The 20,101-nt window shown below is 51.3% G+C and overlaps 1 protein-coding gene across 16 annotated transcripts in view; it reads right to left on the bottom strand.

Annotated features, from left to right (window-relative positions):
- The window catches only part of LOC135404371 (transcription factor 4), a 121,563-nt gene that overhangs the window by 51,504 nt on the left and 49,958 nt on the right, over positions 1-20,101 (bottom strand). For all 16 annotated transcript variants that reach the window (XM_064639095.1, XM_064639093.1, XM_064639092.1 and 13 more), the window contains one exon: positions 6,830-6,894. In XM_064639095.1, coding sequence (XP_064495165.1) covers positions 6,830-6,894 — 65 coding nt within the window. The remainder of the gene's footprint in view (positions 1-6,829; positions 6,895-20,101) is intronic.

Genomic DNA, 20,101 nt, shown 5'->3' with positions numbered 1-20,101 from the left:
TGAACACTGATTTCTGGTGAACATTGCCTGCAAATGAAGGGAATTTCGGGAATGGTCAGGGAGTGCTGGGCTCGGGAACTCTCCTGCTAAAGCTGGAACGGGTTTATCCCTGCGGGGGGAAGGCTGGGAGGCTCGGGATGAATCCCTAAATCCAGCTACTCTCTCCTTCCACTCCGGGACAACTCCAAGCACACCAAGAGCCTTTTCCAAGGCCGGGGGAGGAAAGGAGCAGAAACAGCCACGTCCCCTACGGAGCCCAGCCTTCCTCATCCCAACTTCTTCCTCAGGAAAAAGCTCCAGAGGTTTCTATGGGAAAAGAAATCCCAAAGGGGGTTTTTATAGGACAAGGAAACACGGGGAGCAAGTTTAAGGGGGTCATTTTGGGAGGCACCAGTTGGTTGGTTCTTCCTGAACTGGGAATTGCTGGGAATTCGGCTCCCGGTGCCTCAGGGTTCCCAGCCAGCATGGGGAGGAAAACTGGGATCAAAATATATCCGTATTTATCCCAAAATCCTATAAAAGGGCCAACAAGCTCTGGTCCAAAAATTCAAACCTTTCCAAAGCACCCCCATGGATTGCAGGGCCTCCCCACTCCCAATCCCAGCTCTGGAAATTCGGGAATCTGTTGGGATCAGAGTCACCATTTCGGGAGAAAGGAGGAGGTTTCAAAGGGACCTCACAGAGGGTTTCATGTCCAGAGATTGGAATTGGAGCCAAAAACAATTCCCAAAATTATCAAAATAAACAACAGAGCAAAATCCTAAATTCCCAGGATTTTCCCCCCGGAGCCCCAGCCCTGGATTTTTCATTAATTCCAATCTTTTGCCTTTTTTTTTATGGTGTGTCTGCACCTTTGTGGGTTTTTTTTTCCTGCTGCCTCCAAAACGGGAATAACGAGACAAAGAGTTAAAGCTGGAGAGGGAGAGAATCCACCAAATCCATCCAGATGGAAAGGAAATTATCCCTCCTGGAAAAACCCAACTGCTGCTTCTGCTGCAAAGCTCAGGGGCTGCTTTTTAAAGGAAAATTATGTGGATTTCACTGGAATATTTGTCTCGGGTTGAAGAGGTCGAGAAAAATCTGGAAATCATCCTTAGAAAAAGCTGGAATATTTTTCCTTTGTTGTGGAAACAGGTGGGATTCGAGTGCGGAATTTTACCAATGAAATTAATTCAGATTAAAGGGAACCTGGAATCAAAAATCACAGATCAGGGAAAAATCCCTGCATTTTGAATTCCTGGTATATTTTTTGTTGGCATCGATCCGGCATCAAGCCTGGAATGTCACAGGCGGGAGGAAAATGGGATGAGTCGGGAACAGCTGAAGCTCCTTCCCTGAACGGCTGCCAAGGGTTGGGGTCGGAGCATCCCGGGGGTCCGGCTGCTTCCCGGGCCCCTCTGAGCCCCGGGATGCAGCTCCAGGGACAGCTGGGCCCTTCTCCCAAAGCCTCGGAGGAGCCGCATCCAGGCGGGATCAGGGAAAAGCACTGGATCACATCCCTGGTTTCTCCCAGCTGGGCAGGGGGAGGATGAGGAGCAGGGATGCATGTTGGGAATCCCGGGATGCTCCGCACCTGCAGGTACTCAGGTCCCCAGGCCGGCTGGAGTGGGAATGTGGGAGCAGGAATATCCACCCTCCAATGGAGAGGTGGCCCTGTGAGGCTGGAAGTGCCTCCGGAGAGAGCAGGAGGCTCCCGGCGATTCCCGCTCCCCTTCCCACACCTGGATCCGCCGGGAACACCGACACCTTTCCTGCTTTTCTACCCATTTGTCAGGAGATTGAGCCCCAATGAATCCATTTAAAGCAATTCCTCCTGCCACTAAACTTCCCAGTGATTTATCCTACAATTATTTCTTATTTCCTAGGAATTCCTGCCCTTTATCCCAGGAAACCGGCTCATCCCGCTCTTTTCTTGCTGCTCCGTCCCTCCAATTAAAATTCCTGACATTATTAAAGATCAAAGCTCTTTCCCTCCATTATTCCCGTTCCAGTCCCTCTGATCTCCCTGCCAGCACCACTTCCCTGCTTTGTTCCCTCTGCTCTGGCACCGGGAATGTTGGTCAGGATGCGGCGATCCTGCCGTTCCCACCCTGTTTAATGAGGGCTTTTCCCAGGAAAAGGGGAGCACGAAATGTGTTCCATGACCTTCCAGCTGGGAGGACTCACCCCGTGCAGGTGCCCAACTGCACCTGGATCACCGGAGCGGCTCCGACGTTTTCCTGCCAAATTCCTGCTCCTCTCCCCCTGCTCCTGACCTGGGTGACTTTCCCAAGCTATTCCCTCACAAATTCCCAAACAAAGCAGCTCCAGTTTTGGAGCAAACAGGCTGAGCTCCATCAGTCTTTGGATTCAGCAAAAAGTCCCTTTTCCACCCCAAAATCCCAGGAAATACATGGAGGAAGATATGGAAATATAGACAGTCCCACAGTATTAATGGATGGGGGAAAAAGGCACCATAAGGGGTGGGATAATTCCCAGATAAGCCTCATTTTTATCAGGATTTTCCTATATATTATAAATTATGAGACACATATCCTGGTATCCCTGTTTTCCACGCACCATTTCTGTGCCAGGCTGAAATTCCAAACACCTGCAAGTGCCCTCATCCCATTTTTTCCAAGCCTAAACCCTCTGGGAGGTGTCACCACTTCTGGAGGGGATGGATGGGACGCTGAGGAACAGTGAGATGCAGAAAGGAATATTTTGGGAATATTTTTCTCGGCAAAACCCACTAAAAAGTTGTCACCCTGTTGGATTCTGCCTCAGTTCCCTTTCAAGGCGATCCAGGGGGGATGTTCTACCAGGGTGTGCTTCAAAATGTTCCTCTCTGGCAAATTATTCTGACAAATCCTTAAAGCCTGGCCCTGCTCACCTTCCAAGGTCCTTATCATCCCATTTTCCCATGAAAACATTGGATACAAAGGCCTTGCAACCGGAATGCCGGCTCAGGTTGGCTCGAGGGAACATCCCACCCTGGCTCCCCCTTAACAAGGGGTTTCGTGGCTGAATTCCCAAGTTTAATGAGAGAATCCATGGTTTTCCTTTGAATGGGAGAACACAGGGAAGGCTCGGAGAGCTCCCGGTATTTTATGGAAATTACAGGGATAACGTTTGGAACCAAAGTCGCTGGAAAACATCTGAGAGACCAAAGGAATGTCAGGGCCAAAAAGCTTCAAGAACCTCCAAGGATTTTTAACCTTTTCCTGTTCACTGGCTGGGAATATAAACAGAGTCCCCCTTTTTCCCATGGGAAGCAGGAATTTATAGGGAAAAAAGTCCTGATCCTCAGAGGAGAAGCTGCTTCCACATCCTGACATGATCCAGCATCATGGATTTGGGAATGGTCACCCAGAGGGGTTGTGGATTCCCTATCTCTGAATGGGGCACAAACCAGGATTCTGGGATTCTATGGAATCACATCCACAGCCCTTCCAGCTCCCTGGGACAGGGAAGAGCCCTCCCTGTGGAATGGTTTGGGTGGGAAGGGACCTTAAGGATCATGCAGTGCCACCCCTGCCATGGGCAGGGACACCTCCCGCTAGCCCAGGGTGCTCCAGCCTGGCCTTGGACACTTCCAGGGATGGGGCAGCCACAGCTTCACTGGGAATTCCAGCCCAGCCCCTCGCCACTCTCCCAGCCAGGAATTCCTGCCCAACATCCCACCTAACCCAGTGGGAAGCCATTCCCTGTGGCCTGTCCCTCCATCCTTTGTCCCCAGTCCCTCTCCAGCTCTCCTGGAGCCCCTTTAGGCCCTGGAATTTGCTCCGAGGTCTCCCTGGATCCTCCCCTTCTCCAGGTGAACATTCCCAGCTCTCTCAGCCTGGCTCTACAGGGCAGTGGCTCCAGCTCCTGGATCACGATCCACAATGGACTTCCCAGGGTGCAGAGACGGGAATGACGCAGAGCTACAGCCTCGGTTCCCAGTACCATCCTTTTCCCGGGAAAAGGCCGATTAAAGCTGTTTGTAATTCCGGAGCCATCCGTGCCGCTCCGCACGCGCTCCATCCCGTCAGTCCCGGCGTTAGGATAGCAGGGAGGTACCACATGCCCAGCAAACGTGACAGGGAGTAGAAACTTCCATATGTGCCTCCCAGCTCCGGGCCTGCAGGGAATGGCTGCTCCCGCAGCCCCCGGCGCTGCCAGGAGCCAGAGCAGGACTGGCTCCGGCTCCACATGGAGCTGCTCACAAGTTTTCCAAAGCTGGGCTGGGAATCAATCATTTTGCAAAGCTTGTCCAAGACTGGTCAGCACGGAACCATCTCCCCGGAGTGATTGATTCCAACTGGGAATACATGCTAACAAGGGAACAGGGAGGAGCCGGAGAAAACCAGTGCTTCCCGAGGGTTTGAAACGTGGGAGCAGGGCAGGAACACATTCCATAGCCCAGGTGATCCCACCTGGCCTGGGACGTTCCCAGGGATCTGGGGGCAGCCACAGCTTCTCCGGGAATTCCATCCTGGCCCCTCCCCACTCTCACAGCCAGGAATTCCTTCCTGAAAGGGCTTACAAATAAGGGACAATTTTTCCAAGGAAGCCAGTAGTTCCAAGCCACCAAGGCAGGGCTGGGAAACTACAGATGGAGGGTGAAATTCCGTCAGGAACTTCAGGAAGGACCCAAGCTCTGCATTTCTGGGAGTCCCTGAGATCCCTGTGTGGGAGTCCTGGGCTCTGCTCCTGCGCCCGAGGGGTCACATCCCACCCACATCCCACATCTCACACCCCCTGCCGGCTCCTCCCAATCCCACCACGGTGACAGGGAAAACCCCCGGAGAGAAGAACAACCAACCCAAAAAAACAGGAACCCTGAGCCCAAAAAAACAGGAACGCCAGGCCCAAATAAAGCAGGGAAGGGGAAGTGAGAGCGACACCGGAAGGAGCCACAGGGGCCTGGGGACAGCAGGGGGGGGCTTGGGGGCCTCCCTGGGACATTCCAGGCTCCAAAGGGGATCCTGGGGACCTCTGGGGTGGGATGGTCCCTCCGTGGGTGTCATGGAATCCTGGAATGGTTTGGGGTGGGAGGGGTCGGAAAGCTTCTCCAGTGCCACGTGTGCCGTGGGCAGGGACACCTTCCGTGGGTGCTCCCAACCCCATCCAACCTGGGCACGGAGATGCTCCGAGGGCTGGAGCCCCTCAGACATGGAGCCAGGCTGGGAGAGCTGGGGGTGTTCTCCTGGAGAAGGGGAGGATCCAGGGAGACCTCGGAGCAAATTCTAGGGCCTAAAGGGGCTCCAGGAGAGCTGGAGAGGGACTGGGGACAAAGGATGGAGGGACAGGCCACAGGGAATGGCTTCCCACTGGGTTAGATGGGATGTTGGGCAGGAATTCCTGGCTGGGAGAGTGGCAAGGGGCTGGGCTGGAATTCCCAGAGAAGCTGTGGCTGCCCCATCCCACAGTCACAGTAATGCCATCACATAATTCCTGTATGGACAAAGTAATCATGGAATGGAAGGGATTTTAAGGATCATCTCGTTCCACTGGGCAGGGACACCTTCCACTATCCCAGGTTGCTCCAAGCCCCATCCAACCTGCCCTTGGAACAGCCTTTGTGGCTCCCCAAATCCCATTATTTTATCCCTGCACGCAGCTTTGGGCTGGTTTTTACCTCAGAAGGGAAAATGAAGGAGAAGGATGATCCTGACAGGAATTTTGCCATCAAAACACGAGGAAAGCGAGTTATTGGAGTGAACAAACCCCAACCACATCATTCCAGCTTTTTCCCCAGGGAATTGAGGATGTGTGATCCCACCTAAGCAAGGCCCAGCACCATTGTAATCATGGAATTATTTAGCTTGGAAAACCCCTCTGTGATCAAGTCCAACCATCCACAGTCACCTGTGATCCACGTCCACACATCTGGGGAACAGTCCCAGGGATGGGGACTCCACCATTCCCTGGGCAGCCCCTTCCACGCCTTCCCTTCCCTTCCAACTCTCCCAGTGCCAGCCTGGCACTCAGGAATGTGGTGGGAATGGTCACACAACAGCCTGACACACCCAGGAATTCCCGAGGAATTCCTCAAATTGCCTCATCCTGAAAACACAAGGATAGACCCTTTCCCCACATTCCCAAGGAACACGGAAAGCGGGGATCAAGCCTAAAATATCCCCATTTTGGCACCTGCTCTGAGTTCTCCCGGGTGAATTTGAAGCCTATAAAGCCTGGAATATTAAGGAAGCCATTAAATCCCTCAGATACTCTTCTAAAGCTGCCACCCTTCGGAAAAGGGAAAGGAAGGAGCAGAGGGATTAAACCCCACCATTAACACTGTTCTTGGAATGAGGAGAGAAAGTGTCCTTAGAAAAACCCGACTGGCTGGGAACAAAGCCGGGAATTTGGCCACAGAGAGTGTTTTTAGGCCGGGAATTCCTCCGGAGACTTGAAAAGATGTGAATTCCGAGTGCAGGGAGGCAGAGGCACACACGCCATACCTTTGTGTTACACTGGAATTGTAGCATTCCCTGGAACTCCTCCCTCTTTCCCGAGCTCCCATGGGGCGGCTTTGCCGTTCGCCTGCTGGCCTTGACTCCCGGCCAAAAGCGATTCCCAAACAAAAAGGGACAGCAAATCGTATTTCCAACCTCGTGTGCACACGGCATTGCCCCAGATCCCAGGGAAAGCGGGATTTGGGGAGCAGCCACGAGTCAACACCAGCTCTTCCCACTGGTGGCATTCCCAAGGCTGGGATTTTGGACACAAGGAATGCCTCCCAGCAGCCCTGACTGGGGTGGGAGGAGGTCAAGCCAAGTCGAGCCTCCAGGAGCTGTATCCTGGCTGGAAAAGCTCAGGAAGGAGCTTTCCAGTGGGAATTTCCAAGCAGATTCGCACTTACCTGGTGGCAGCCCTGTAAGTTGGAATCTCGTCCGTATGATGAGTAGGAACCTCGTTCTGTTTTACCTGGGAAGAGAGGGAAAATCCAGGTAAATACACAGATAGCACAGGAACACACACAAAGCTTCTCCAAGTGCTTTAGGTGACGCTCATCCCATTTTCCCAATGCCGATTCCATGTGTATTTATATATATTCCATGGATAAACCAGGCACTGCTGCCACTGGAATGCACAGAAAGGGATTCACAGTTTTCCTGCTGGGATGGATGGGATGGGAATTAAACTTCCTGGTGATGGTGATGGGAATTAAGCTTCCTAATCCTGGCTGTGCTGCTCCTGGACCTGGGATTTGATGGGATTCCACGGGCTGGATGAAGGTGGGAGCCGATCTCCCACCCAGGCAGCAGACATTCCCACCTCCCAGCTCTCCCAGCTTCCAGGAGCTGCTGGGGATATGCTTCCCTACTCTTTCCCAGGAGAAAATTCTCTCATGATCCACCTGGGAAAGAGACACGGATTGGGCATTGGGAATTTGCCAGAAGGGCCAGGAGCCGAGTGGGGATCTCTGTGCCCGCTCCAAGCCCCTTTTTTCTTCCCTCTCCTTTTTCCCAGGAAGCTTTGAATGCTCCCATCCCAGAGCCTGACTCGCAGCCTCAGCCGTGCCGCTTTTCCAGAGGGCAGCAAGGGGGATTCTCTGGGATCAAAGGGGCGAAGGGAGGGAGAGAAGAGGAGGTTTGTGCCAAGCACCAAGTGGTGGCTAAGCAGCAGCGCCCCACGTGCTCCCAGACAAAGAGCAGGCAAGAGAGCTGATCCCAAACACATTGCCAGGGAAAGAGCACCCTTTGGGAGAGGAGAAGCCCAGCAGGGGAAGGGGGGAGGCACCGCTGACAAAACATGCAGGAGGCAGGAAAAATCCCCCCCGAAATTCCCTGTGTTCCGAGGCTGGGGCAGCAAAGCCCCGTGTGCAGCACCCGGCACGAAGGAGCGGATGCTCCCTGTGATTCCTGGTGACACTCTGTACCCAGGAGCCGGGTTTGCTGCCGGGCTCCGTATTCCCAATCCCAGCCACATTCCATAAAGAAGCCAAGGCGAGGCAGACTGTCAGACAAAGGCTGCTGGGGCTCACTGAAATCATTCCCGAAATCAGTGGCCACATCCCAACTCCAGGAGCCTTTAGTATCCATCCACCAGCTCTGAGGGCCCTTTGTGGACACAGTTTGGTTATTCCAAGTGGCTTGGAATCAAAATTCCTTCTCCCCATCCCAATTTAAGTCTCTGGAGTCTTTTGTTTCTTCCTCGGTTTTGTTGTTTTCCATATAAAATACCCGAGCATCTCCCAAGTATTGCTGTGATGGATGGGGGATTAGGCCTAACTTTGGGAAGGACTCGGAGCTGGGTATTCAAAGATCACGGATAACCCTCCGCTCGGGAATACCGGACCTAAGTCAGGATTGAAACCACAATGAAATCCAAACAGGGAATCCACGAGTTCAACACCAAGATGGGACAGTTCAATCCACGTCCACTTCCCATCGCCCCGAGAGGGCCGGGAAGTCTTTGGGAACAATGAGCGGCAGGGACTGGGGGGACAAAAAATTCCCAAAAGGAACCAAGGGCTGAGGGGAGCGAGCGGGAGCACCTGAGGAGCCCCTTTGCCATCGTCTCAGCCGCGGCTTAATTTGAGTTTGGGCAGAAATATTTACCCCGGCACCAAAATAAACCCCCCGCAAATTACAAGTTGTCAGGGCTCGGCCGCGCTGCGCCCGCGTGGGGGAGGAACAGGGACCGCCGGAGACGTGAATCATTCCCGGTAATTTGAGTGTTTCCATGACATCAATGGGCACCCGGCCAGGGCTCTGTCGAAGGCTCCGAGGTACCAAAGCGGCTCCGCAGCCAGCGGGAGATTGACTTGGCTTTTTTTTTTTTTAGGCTTGTGCTCCTCGGGAAAGATTTCATCTCCAGCGGCCGCTTCTCCCACCGAACCCGGCGCTCCGGAGCTCCGGAGCGAGTTTTGAGGCGGCCGCTGGGAGCTTCCCAAAAGCCACCTCCTCCACACCCCACACCCGGGCAGAACTCCGGGAACTGTTAAAAAGCCCGGCTGCAGATTCTGTGGGGATTCTGTGGGGATTTTGTGGAGATTCTGTGGGGATTCTGTGGAGATTTTGTGTGGATTCTGTGTGGAGGTTGTGTGGAGAGTTTGTGGAGAGTTTGAGGATTTTCCCCTCACCCGTAACCATCAAACCATTCCCGGTGGGCCGAGGGGGAACATCTTCCCCTATAAATTATCCATTCCCAATTACCTCCGCTCCTGTCGCTCCCGCGGCACATCCCAAAAGCCCTGTGACAACACCCGGCTCTTTAAACAATGACAGCTCGGGCGAGAAAAGCCGCTCCTCAATTTGCCCCCGTTTCCCGGGAATTCAGCGTTTTCCGAGGGTCGGGAAGGCGGAAGGTGCAGGTGCCCCGCCGGCTGCGGGAGGGTTCGGGGGAAAGCAAAGCGTTCAGCGCCGTGGCTTCCCGCCGCATCCACTGCGGAATTTTCGAGCCAAGCCTCCAGTACTAGAATGCGGCAGCCGCTGCGGATATTTTTTGGCACAAAGACAAGGGTGGCAGTGCCAAAGCCCCATGGCTAAAACTCCTCAAAAGAGGCAGGAGCGGAGCATTCTGCGCTCCCGCTTTTCCTGGCTGAGCGGCCACGGCCGCGTTTTCCCGGAGAAAAGGCCCCACTCGCCGGATTTGGGAAAAAAACCCCATGCCATGGGGGGAAAATCGCCTGGGTGGAAGGGGGAGAAGGGCCGGGGTGGATTTTTAGCTGTGCCAACGTGCTGAGAATTCCCGGCTCGGCGCTCCGGAGGATCTGGGGCTGGGGGAACAAAGCTCTGCTTGGAAGTTGGCCGGCACGGGGAGGAAGTTTGGGTGGGTTTGGGGAAGGCAGGGAAGCGCCGGAGCGTGGGGGGAATCTCGGGATGTTCAGTGAATGGCCACAATGCCAATCACGGCACAGACAAAGGGAGAACTCCGAGCCGCTCCCGCTTGCCTGGCACACTCGGAATTGCGACTCCCTGCTCCCTAAATACCTCCGGGAAAAAAGCTGCCTTCTCTTCCTGGAACCCCTTTCTCACGAAATTTTCCTTGTGTGCTTTTGTTACAAAAGCAGCCCGGTCCAAATCATTCCATAAATCCATAAAGAGCCACTCGAACCACGGTGGGCTTGGAAAAACTGATTAAATCCAGGAGGAAATAGAAGTAACTTCCAAAGGATAAATGCAAGTCATCCCAATCCCTGCCCTGGAGAAAGGGCACCTTGGCTGTTTGCTGGGAAGCAGGATGAGAGGGACGAGGCAACTCTTCCATAAGCAGAGAAAAGGAAGGGAAATTAATTCTCTCAAATATTTTAATTCAATATTTCCCTTGATTTCATATTGAAAATAATTTTTAAGGGAAGAATTCCACTGCAATATTTTAATTTGGGATTTGAGGCTTGGTCAGGCAGGAAAACCTGGCTGGGGACAACAAAAATAGGCCTTTTATCAGGCATTGGAATTTTAATGATTCCAAATAGATTTTGCTTAAATGTATTTGTTATTTTATCCCTGGATTTTCAGCATTTTGGATAGTTAAGGATCATTCCCTCCGATTTCCAACACTCAACCGGGAACGGAGCCCTATCGATTCCCTTCACCGGCAAATTAAACACAAATTAAAGACAAATTTAATGCCAAATTAAAGAGGAATTCCAAAATCAGACCAGGAGTTAAGCACCACGGAGCTGGGAAATATTTGGGATGAGCTCCTGAGCAAAGGGAGAACGGGATGAACTCCCCAGACCCCCGGGAATGGACACACAGGTGCTGCTGGCTGGAGCACAGGGAATTTGTGGGAAGCATCAAACAGCTGAATTCTACCTCAATCCCTGGCTTTGCATCCCAGATTTTCTGAAGCTGGGCTGCAGGAGATGCAGAGTGAACATCTCCGCATCCCAGATTTCCTGCCACCGGGATGGGCTCCGCTCACTGCCAGGTTATCCATCAAAAAAAGAGGAATTTGTTTTCCTGAGAGATTAAAACCCTGCCTCATTTCAGCAGAAAAATCAACTTGAAAATTGTAGGGAGTTAGGAATTACCCAAGGAAAACCTCCTTGAAATAAGTGGGAATTTTAGGCCATTTATCCAATACCTGTGAGCACCTCACCCATGGAGAAATATAGCTAGAGAAATATAAACTAGATATCAAATACCATTTTATATCAATATAATTTATATCTGTAAATACAATTTCTATATGTCCTGCCCTCTCTGTGGACACCTTCCCAAGGGCTTCCTATTAAAAATGGAATTATAAATGGAATCAGAATTCCAAATATCCCACCCATGTTCTCAGCAGAGGAGCCAGCGCAGAGTTTTCCTATTTTTCCACAACTTTGGAATATTCTGTTCTTTAAAAGAGAAAGGGGGAAAAAAATACTGGAAAAAAAAGGGGGGCAAAAACGGCGAAAAAGGGGGGGAAAGGGCGGAAAAAAAGGGGAAAAAAGAGGAAAAAGGAAAAAAAAGGGGAGGGGGGGGAAATAAAATCAATAGGAAACAGCTTCCCGTGAGTGGAATTTTTTTGGAGTCCTACTGGAAGCAGCAGCATTCCTGGCACCAGGACTGACAGCTGGCTGGGGCTCGGCCCCTCTGTGCTCCGCTCGCCGTTCCGAGCGGCTCCGGAGGCTCCCGGCGGATCCCGGGGCAGCTCCCGCGGGCTCGGGGCTGGCACAGGCACAGGGAGCCCGTGGCATCGTCCCCTCGGAGCAGCCGGGGGGCCACGTGTTGTTCCTGCTCTCCTGGGGTTTAGGGGCCGGTAAGCCTGGCTCGGCTAAGCCTGAGCCGGGTTATCCAGCCCCAGCAATAAATCCGGGAGAAATCTCATGGATTTGGGGCAAAGATTGAGACAATGGGCATGAAACAACAGGAACCCCATGGGGTCTGATCCACAGGATCCACACACCGGACACGAAGCTCAGGGAAGGCATCAATCCTGAGGATTTCAGTGGGAATTCAGCACAGCACGAGGGGAATGGGATGTTTTTACTGGGAATGAGGAATTTGGCCCTTTCCTGATGCCCAGGAAACACGGAGGCGTCTGGCAGAGCCATTCCGATGCCACAGCCAAAGGCAGGACAAAGGGACAAAATTCCAAGGAAATCAAATCCCGAAACCCATGGGACAATAAAGCTACAGTGTGAACCGAAAGCAGGGAATGCCGGGGTGGAAGGGGGGCTTCAACACCGACTCACTGCTTAAACAGGGAAAGTTAATTCTCCAACATCCCAAAATTCCTTCCTTGTACATACAACATCCATGGATCCCTGTCTATCCATAAATATGAGACCAACCAGCTTTGCCTGGCCCATGGAATTCAAGGACAGGGATGGGCCCGACCTCCACAACCCCTCCTGTGCTTGTTCCTCACTCCAGGAAAATTCCAGACTAAGATTTTTTAGCACTGCCCACAATTCCTGAAACAGGGAATCCAAAATTCCTGAAATAGGGAATCCAAACCAAAAGACCAAGGCAAATTGCTCCCTGGATTTCTTTAATTGATCCAATCCCGGTGCCGGTTATAGGGAAATCTGGGATTTCTCCGTGTGCTTTTCAAACTAAGTAAGTGGCAAAACTGGCCTTGGAATTGTAGAAATGATGATATAAACAGGGAATGTGGAGGAGCAGATTCTCCCAGATTTATATTAAACTGTCCTTTAGTCCCACAGTTCGACAACCAATCCATAATATTCCAGGGATTTCAGGGATTAATAAACTGCATATCAAATCCAGGCACTAATTGAGAGCGGAATAATGAACTTCCCTAATTAAATTAGGGATTTGCTGGAACAAACTGACGGTTTCTTCCCACTCTGATGGAAAAAGAGGGATATTTAAGGAGGTGGGGAAGCCCTAAAGATTCCTCGGAGCCACAGGGCCCGAGGCCACCCCAAGGGCCTCATGAATCTGAGATTCCACGATGGGAAGGAGAATTCTGGGAGACAATCCTTCATTTGGAGTCACTCCCTAAACACCTTTAGTCTCCTCTTCCTCCTTGGTGTGGAATTCCAGGCAGGAGGAGATCATGAGGATCATCTCGGCCTGAACACCTGGAAACAGGCGGAGGGAGGAGGAAAATTCCAGGAAAACATATTCATAGTGGTTTATCCTTCTTATTCCTGGGATATATCAGGGCAAATGGGCTGGGAGGGAGAGAGGTGTCAGGAAAGGGAATATAATAAAAATCCAAAGGGCTATTTAATAGTAAAGAATGAAAATTATAAAAAAGGAGCAAGGTTCCATAAAAATCCCAGACAAAAGCATATTGGAATGACATTCCAGCCCTGAAGGAACATTTAGGGATTGAGTGGATATGAGTTTATCCCAGCTGAGTCTCCAAGAGGAGACTGGGATACAGCACTAACCCTCCGCCTTAGCTCAGGAGATCGTTATCCCATAGCTGGAAAACTGAGATTCCACCAGGATCCTTTAAAACAAGGAAGATAAGGATCCAAAGGCATGGAATGGAGAGGGCAGGATAAACCCTCCTCCAGCTCCAGTCTGGGCTCCAAAGCTCGGCTCTGTAAGCCAGGCCTGCCTGGAAGGGTTGATTCCCAAGCCAACCCCACTGGATGTGACCATGGATACAGACCTCCTGGAACAGATTTGGGATCAACACCTTCTCATGACAACCAGGGAAATTCTTTCCCAAAGGGACCAGAGAGGTGCAACCTCAAGATTTTGGTGTATTTAGGATGGTACAGAAGGGCCAGGGAGCTTTTCCAAGGGAAGATTCCATGCCCATGGCAGGAGCTTGGAATGAGAGGGTTCCTTCCAACCCAAACCATTCCAGGATTCCATGATCCCAGGGACCTCAGCACCCACAGCAAAATCCTCACAGCAGAGAAGGAAAGAGACATTCCTATAAAAATGGAAATTATGCTCATGTGGAGATTAAAGCCTCAGTTTGTCATTCCCACACAAATCCTATTTATTTCTAATAGTTTTCAATCTATAAAAGTCAAGTTTCAAAAACATGGGATTGGTTTTTGTTATCATTTTGCCTTTAAAACCCAACATCTGGGATCATATGGATCAGCTCAAGGGACAGCACAAACCCCAAGCTTCCCAGGGGCTGGGAAAGCAGCTGGAATGGTGGGATAAACCCCAAAGAACAGGCTGAGATTCCCAAGAGTGCCCGGTCAGGAATGCCAGTGGAGGGCACGCACCCCCTCACCAGGCCCGCACATGTGGGAACGGACAGAGAATTCCCAGAGAATTTGGGAATGATCTGGGCTGAGACTCCATAGAAACTGCTCATAGAGAAGGATCCGGGGAGACCTTGGAGCAAATTCCAGGGCCTACAGGGGCTCCAGGAGAGCTGGAGACGACTTGGGATAAGGGATGGAGGGGCAGGACACAGGGAATGGCTTCCCACTGGTTTAGATGGGATATTGAGAGGGAATTCCTGGCTTGGAGGGTGAGGAGGGGCTGGGATGGAATTCCCAGAGAAGCTGTGGCTGCCCCTGGATCCCTGGAAGTGTCCAAGGTCAGGTTGGAATAACCTGGGATAGTGAGAGGTGTCCCTGCCCATGGAATGAGATGACCCTTAAAATCCCTTCTATCTCAAAGCATTCCATGGTTCTCTGAAGCACCAAGGAGACTCATCCACTGCCTCTTCCAACCCCGGAACTCCTGTGAGTGATTCCCTATCCACGGAATCGCTCCCACACCCACAGCCCTTTACCCCACAGAGCTCCTTATCCCACAATATCCCTGTCATTTAGGTTGCAGTATCCCTGGAAGCTGCCCTCGATTCCCAAGGTCTCCTTGGAGGCAGCTCCATTCCGTGGAGGTCACGGGGAGCCTCCTGGTGCCGGAGCGGGAATGCCGAGGCTTCCCTGTTCCCGAGCCCTCTCCCCCGCCCCAGTGGCACAGTCTGTCAGGCCCGGACGGACGGAGCGGCCGTGACATCCCGCCCGGCAGGGCAGCGGCCGGCAGAGTGCCGGGAACGTTCCTGCCATATAGGTCACCCTCTCCGGGGGAAGGAGCGCGCGGCTCCGCTCGGCGGCTCCGGCCCAATCCCTCATCCCGCGGCCCCGGAGCTCCAGGGGAAATGCAAGAGAGGAGCCGAGTGCTCCGAGCGAAAATCTGCTTCCAGGACAATCCATTATATCTGACAAGTTAAATGTTCCATGGGAGACCATATGGCACCGGAGCGGGGCCGACGCCGGAGCCGGGAAACTCGGCAAATGCATCACAATTAAGGAGTCGCACTCACGACTTTCCCTGGATGGACTCGCATTCCATTCGGGAGACTGGGGAGGCCTTCCCGTGTTTTCCAAGTGCTTTCGGGCCCCCACAAGAATTTTGTCCCCAGATTCCGGGGTTTAGGTGCACCAAATTCCCATGCCAGGAATGGCTCTGCCTGGGAATTGGCTAACTCCGGGACATTCCCGTTATTAACAGCCACAAGCCCAAGGATAACAAGGATAACAAACGTCTCCGAGCACCCCGGTCCATAGAAGGTGTTCCTTCCATGGCAGGGCTGGAGTGGGAGGAGCTTCAAGGCCCTTCCAACCCGACCCATTCCAGGATTCCATTCCTAAAGGCCAAGGAAAAAATAAAGCCAGCAAAACAGAAGGAAACAGCCCCAAACTCCTGTTCCGTGGGGATGAGGCGCCACCAGGAATGTCGTCCCAGGGACGCCAGTTTCCACAGGGGGATTGATTATCAAATCCTGAACAATCAAATATGCAAATGAGCCCTTTCTAGTCACCGCCTGTCTCCCAAAGAGCCCAAATCCCAGGTATTGATGAGGTTTCCCAACTCCTGCTCGGCATGGCCTGGGAATACTGGCTGACCCTCCCCTATGGAGATGGATCCCGGATCACACAAATAACAAAGGTATCAATTAGCAGGGGGGAATATGCAAATGAGCTGCCTGTAATGAAGTCCTGAAATCATTTGGTGCTGAAAACAGGAGCTAGGGTTTCCAGAATTCCCTGCGGGGAATCTGTTCCGTGAGAGGATGGAAGGACTTCCAGAAGCTGCTTCAGGATTGATTTTCCCACTGTTTTTAAGGCTTACATTCCCAAAGTTCTTGCATTGCACCTGGATTTTGCCAGGATTCCCTTCCAGGGCCAACACTGGGAGGAGCAGGAAGGTTCTGGGGAATATTGGGAATTGCTTCCTGGAGAACCTTGGTTGTACTGCCTCACAGGATTCCCAGGAAAGCCCATTCCCAGCTGATGTGGAAATTCAAGTTATAATCAGAATTTATGTCAGGAGATTGGGATTTTAAAAATCATTAATAGGAATAACAGTCACTTTAATGAATAATTATTGAATATTGATTAAAAGTTTATTAAACAATTACTCTCATTCCTTAAGGAATTTTTCCAATAGGAATTTGGGTAGATGGGAGAATTTAATATTCCAGAATAATGGATTTATTTGTTGGTTGCTATTCCTTACAAGAAAAGAAGAAGCAAAATATTTTGGGGACAACACTGTTGGATTTGATCTGGGATCGGGGACGCCCTTGGCTCTCCCATGGGAAAACCTCCTGGATGCAGAGGCAGGAATGGAGCGACCCCACCTTCCTTTGGAATGTTGAAAATTTCAGATGGCTTTATTTTGGGTTGCAATTCCACTGGTTTTCCCCCCAAAAAATTCCAGGGAATCCTCCCAGGACGCAGCTTTTAAACCATTTCTTGTTTAATTGGGCACATCCCAATTATTTGGCTCCTGCAAACATTCCTGGCATCCCTGAGCCACTGGGAAGAAAAATGGTTGGAATGGCTGTTTCCTTTAATAGGGAATTTTTAGGGGTTTGTGGAATATCCTAATTCTTACAGCATCATGGAATAAACTCACTGCACCAGGATATTTCACTGGTTATCCATAGCCATGGATTCCATGGAGCAGAAATGGGAGCGGGAAAGAGGAATCCAGCTGAACTCACCCTTGGAATAAAGCTTGGAGATGCCACTATCAATCCTGATCGCTGCTGAATTCCTGATTAAATGGAAAACCCAAGGAGCTGCTAAATCCAGGGCTGAACTTCCACATTTTATTAGAAAATTGGGAATTGTGGCCGGGGTTTATTTCCCAAATTCCCTGTTTTCTGAGCCATTAAGGAGATAAAAACTTTAGGGAAGGATTTATTTTCCTTCATCCATGATTTTAATAAAAGATGTTGAAAAAGAAGGGAAAACAAATTAAAAAGGGAAAAATTGGAATTATTCTTTGTTTTCTTATTAAGGAGACAGTCCAGGGGATTTATCCTTTACCAGGGTTTGGAAAAACCTGGGATAATTCCCTCTTCTTCCCTGCTAAAGCACTGGATCCCATGGGAATCCCACAGCCTGCCGGGATGGGGCTGGGAATGGGCTTCACTCCCCCAAGTATTATCAAAATTACCCAATTATTTCACTTCATTTATATTTATTCTATTCCTTTAATCCATTATATTCCCTTTTCCCCTTGGAAACCACCCCTAAATTCTGCCACCTCTCTCTCAGGCCTCATCCCATTCCAGACCCCATTGCTACCCATTCCCTATAAATTAAATCAAATTAAATAATCATATTTTTGGTTCAGCTCTTCCCAAGGAAAACCACCAATAATACATTAATTTTTAAGGATATATTTCGTAAGGAGCTTGTGGGATATTTATTGAGGTTGGATATTGTATTCCCAGGTTTTTTGGAGCTTTTAAATCCAAATATTCCTCACCTTACTCCTGCTCAAAGGGACTATTTCCATCTATCCAGCCCCTCACAAGGCAAACCCAAATTCCTGGTAGAAAACAAGGATCAATTGGATTTTATAGGAAATGTGTCTTAGCAGAATCATTCCCAGTTTCCAATGGCAAAGGAACAACCTCTGCAAATATATTCTTTATAAAATAAGGATTTGGGGGGAAATTTCTTGGTTGATTCTGATTTTTTACCCAAATCTGGAATTTTTAAAATGAAACCATTTTGTGTGGAGACAATTAAATGTGGATTTGACTTATTTTATCCCTCCTCATTCCCAGGGTTTTTTAATCCCAGATTTTTCCTAATCCCAGATTTTTATTCCTGAGCCCAAAACATGAATTTTGGGGAAAAAAGGACCCAATCCCAGTTTTATTGTATGGAAGGGAATGAAAAAGCGCCGAGAAATGCCGGGATGAACGGCTCCATTCCGATTGTTTACAGGTGCCACTGCACCATCTGCCTGGGCATTCTGCCCATCCAAAGGGAAATTATCCCAGAAAAATAAACCCGGATCATTTAAACCTCCCGAATTCTTTGATATTCAAATATAAATCAAGTTCTAAAGTTTGAGATTAAAAAGTGCTTAAAAATGGAATTGTTTGGGCAGAATTGATGTTCGAATCGATGGGAAAGAGCTCTTCCTGGAACTGGGAATGGTGGAATTGCTCTGGATCAGGCGGCTCATCCCTGTGAGCAGCGTCACCTTTTTCCTCCTCATGCTTCCCATTCTCACACAGATACTGGTTTGGGAGGGAATAATAAATACAAACAATCCCAACACCGGGAATTGCAATTCCCTGTTGCTTTCTTTTCCTTTGGAATTGTGTTGGCACCAGAGGACCTTGGGGAGCCCACGGCATTTTCCTGACACAGCCCCACCAAGAGCAGGACGGGGCAAAAGGTGGAATTCTTGGAGTCCCTGTAAGGAACCAAAGGGCAGAGGAAGGGCTGGGAATGCCAGAAATAAGGAGCAGGAGCAGCTGGGGCCGAACCCTGTCCCAGGGAACAGGAGCATGGATGGATCCTGAACCAAGGAACAGCAGGATCACGGCCGGATCCTGTCCCAGATGCCATCCCAAGGAACAGCAGGATCACGGCCAGATCCTGCTCCCCACACCGAGCCACCACCCCAGCGATGCCGACGGATCTGTCCAGGCATGAGGAACCCTTGGATGCACCCGGGAATGAACTGGATAAGGCCAGGAGAGAACACACCGGCAGCACCTCGTTCCCTCCCAGTTCACTCGCACACAGGGAGAACCAAAGGGAAAATAAAGGGGAGGAAAAGTTTTCCTGCAATTCCCGTATTCCTGCCGGGGTTGTTTTTCTTCCCTGTTTTTTTGGGAGGGGGCCAGGGCTGGAAGGAGTTAACGGCTCCCTCCCCTTCATTTGCATCTGGTGCTTTTAGTGTGTGTGTGTGTGTTGTGTTTTTTTCCCTTCCCTGAAAAAGTTGGCAGAGCCGCCGATTTTCCATAATGCAAGCATTTGGGAATTGTGAGCGGAATGAAACCGATCCAATCTCCTGACTGCGACATGAATTTTCATTAATTACAACCTTGTCAGCAAAAGCATTATCAAAGCTGAATATGAAAATGCTAATGAGCGCTCATTTGCATATTTTTCTTTGTTGGAATGTCATTAATTATTACATTTTATGATGATGAATGCAGCTGTCGAAGCTCTCCGATGCATAATTAGCCATCAGAATGCCAGGAGCCGATCAGCACTTTTGGGGCAAAAGCAGAAAAAATAGGCAAAAAGGCGACAACCCCCCGACTGTCCCCGCAAACGCCGAGGCGAGCCCCCCGAAGGGCGTCCTTCCCCGGCGCGGGAGCGGCGGCGGTGGGATGGCTTTCTCCCGCTTTTACGCGGAATTATTTGGGATTTTTTTTTTTGTCGTCGTCGCAAGCGGAGCTCTTAATAAAAAAAAAAATCGTTATTCCAGCTTAATTAATGCCACGCTTAATTATACCGCCATGATGTCAGCGGTTTTAATTAAGCGCTGGCGCGGGGACAGAGAGCTCCCCGCCGCAGTAAGAGTCGCGGGGCCGGGCCGGCAGCGCGGGGCGCGGGGCCGGGGCGGGCGCGGGCCGGGCGCGGAGCGGAGCGGCGGCGCGGGGAGGGAGGGAGAGCGGAGCGGAGCGGAGCAGATGGGCCCCTTCCACATGAGCGGCGCGATCAATCACAGCTGAAGGGCCCAGGTGCGGCGCAGCCGCGCGGCGACGCCCCATTTCACAGTCTGTCACACTCCACACGGCCCGCAGCGCCCGCCCCCGGCCCGCCGCGACCCGCGACCCGCGACCCGCGACCCGCGACCCGCGACCCGCGACCCGCGACCCGCGACCCGCGACCCGCGACCCGCGACCCGCGACCCGCGACCCGCGACCCGCGACCCGCGACCCGCGGCCGGCCCGGGCAGCGGCGGGGCACGGCACTCCGCGCGGAATCCCTCGGGGGGCGTGGGACGGTCGGGTCGGGAGGGAGGCC

This window comes from Pseudopipra pipra, chromosome W, assembly GCF_036250125.1.
Source record: "Pseudopipra pipra isolate bDixPip1 chromosome W, bDixPip1.hap1, whole genome shotgun sequence".
NCBI classification, from domain to species: domain Eukaryota; kingdom Metazoa; phylum Chordata; class Aves; order Passeriformes; family Pipridae; genus Pseudopipra; species Pseudopipra pipra.
The sequence above is the reverse complement of the archived record's forward strand: the minus strand, read 5'-3'. Positions and strand labels throughout refer to the sequence as shown.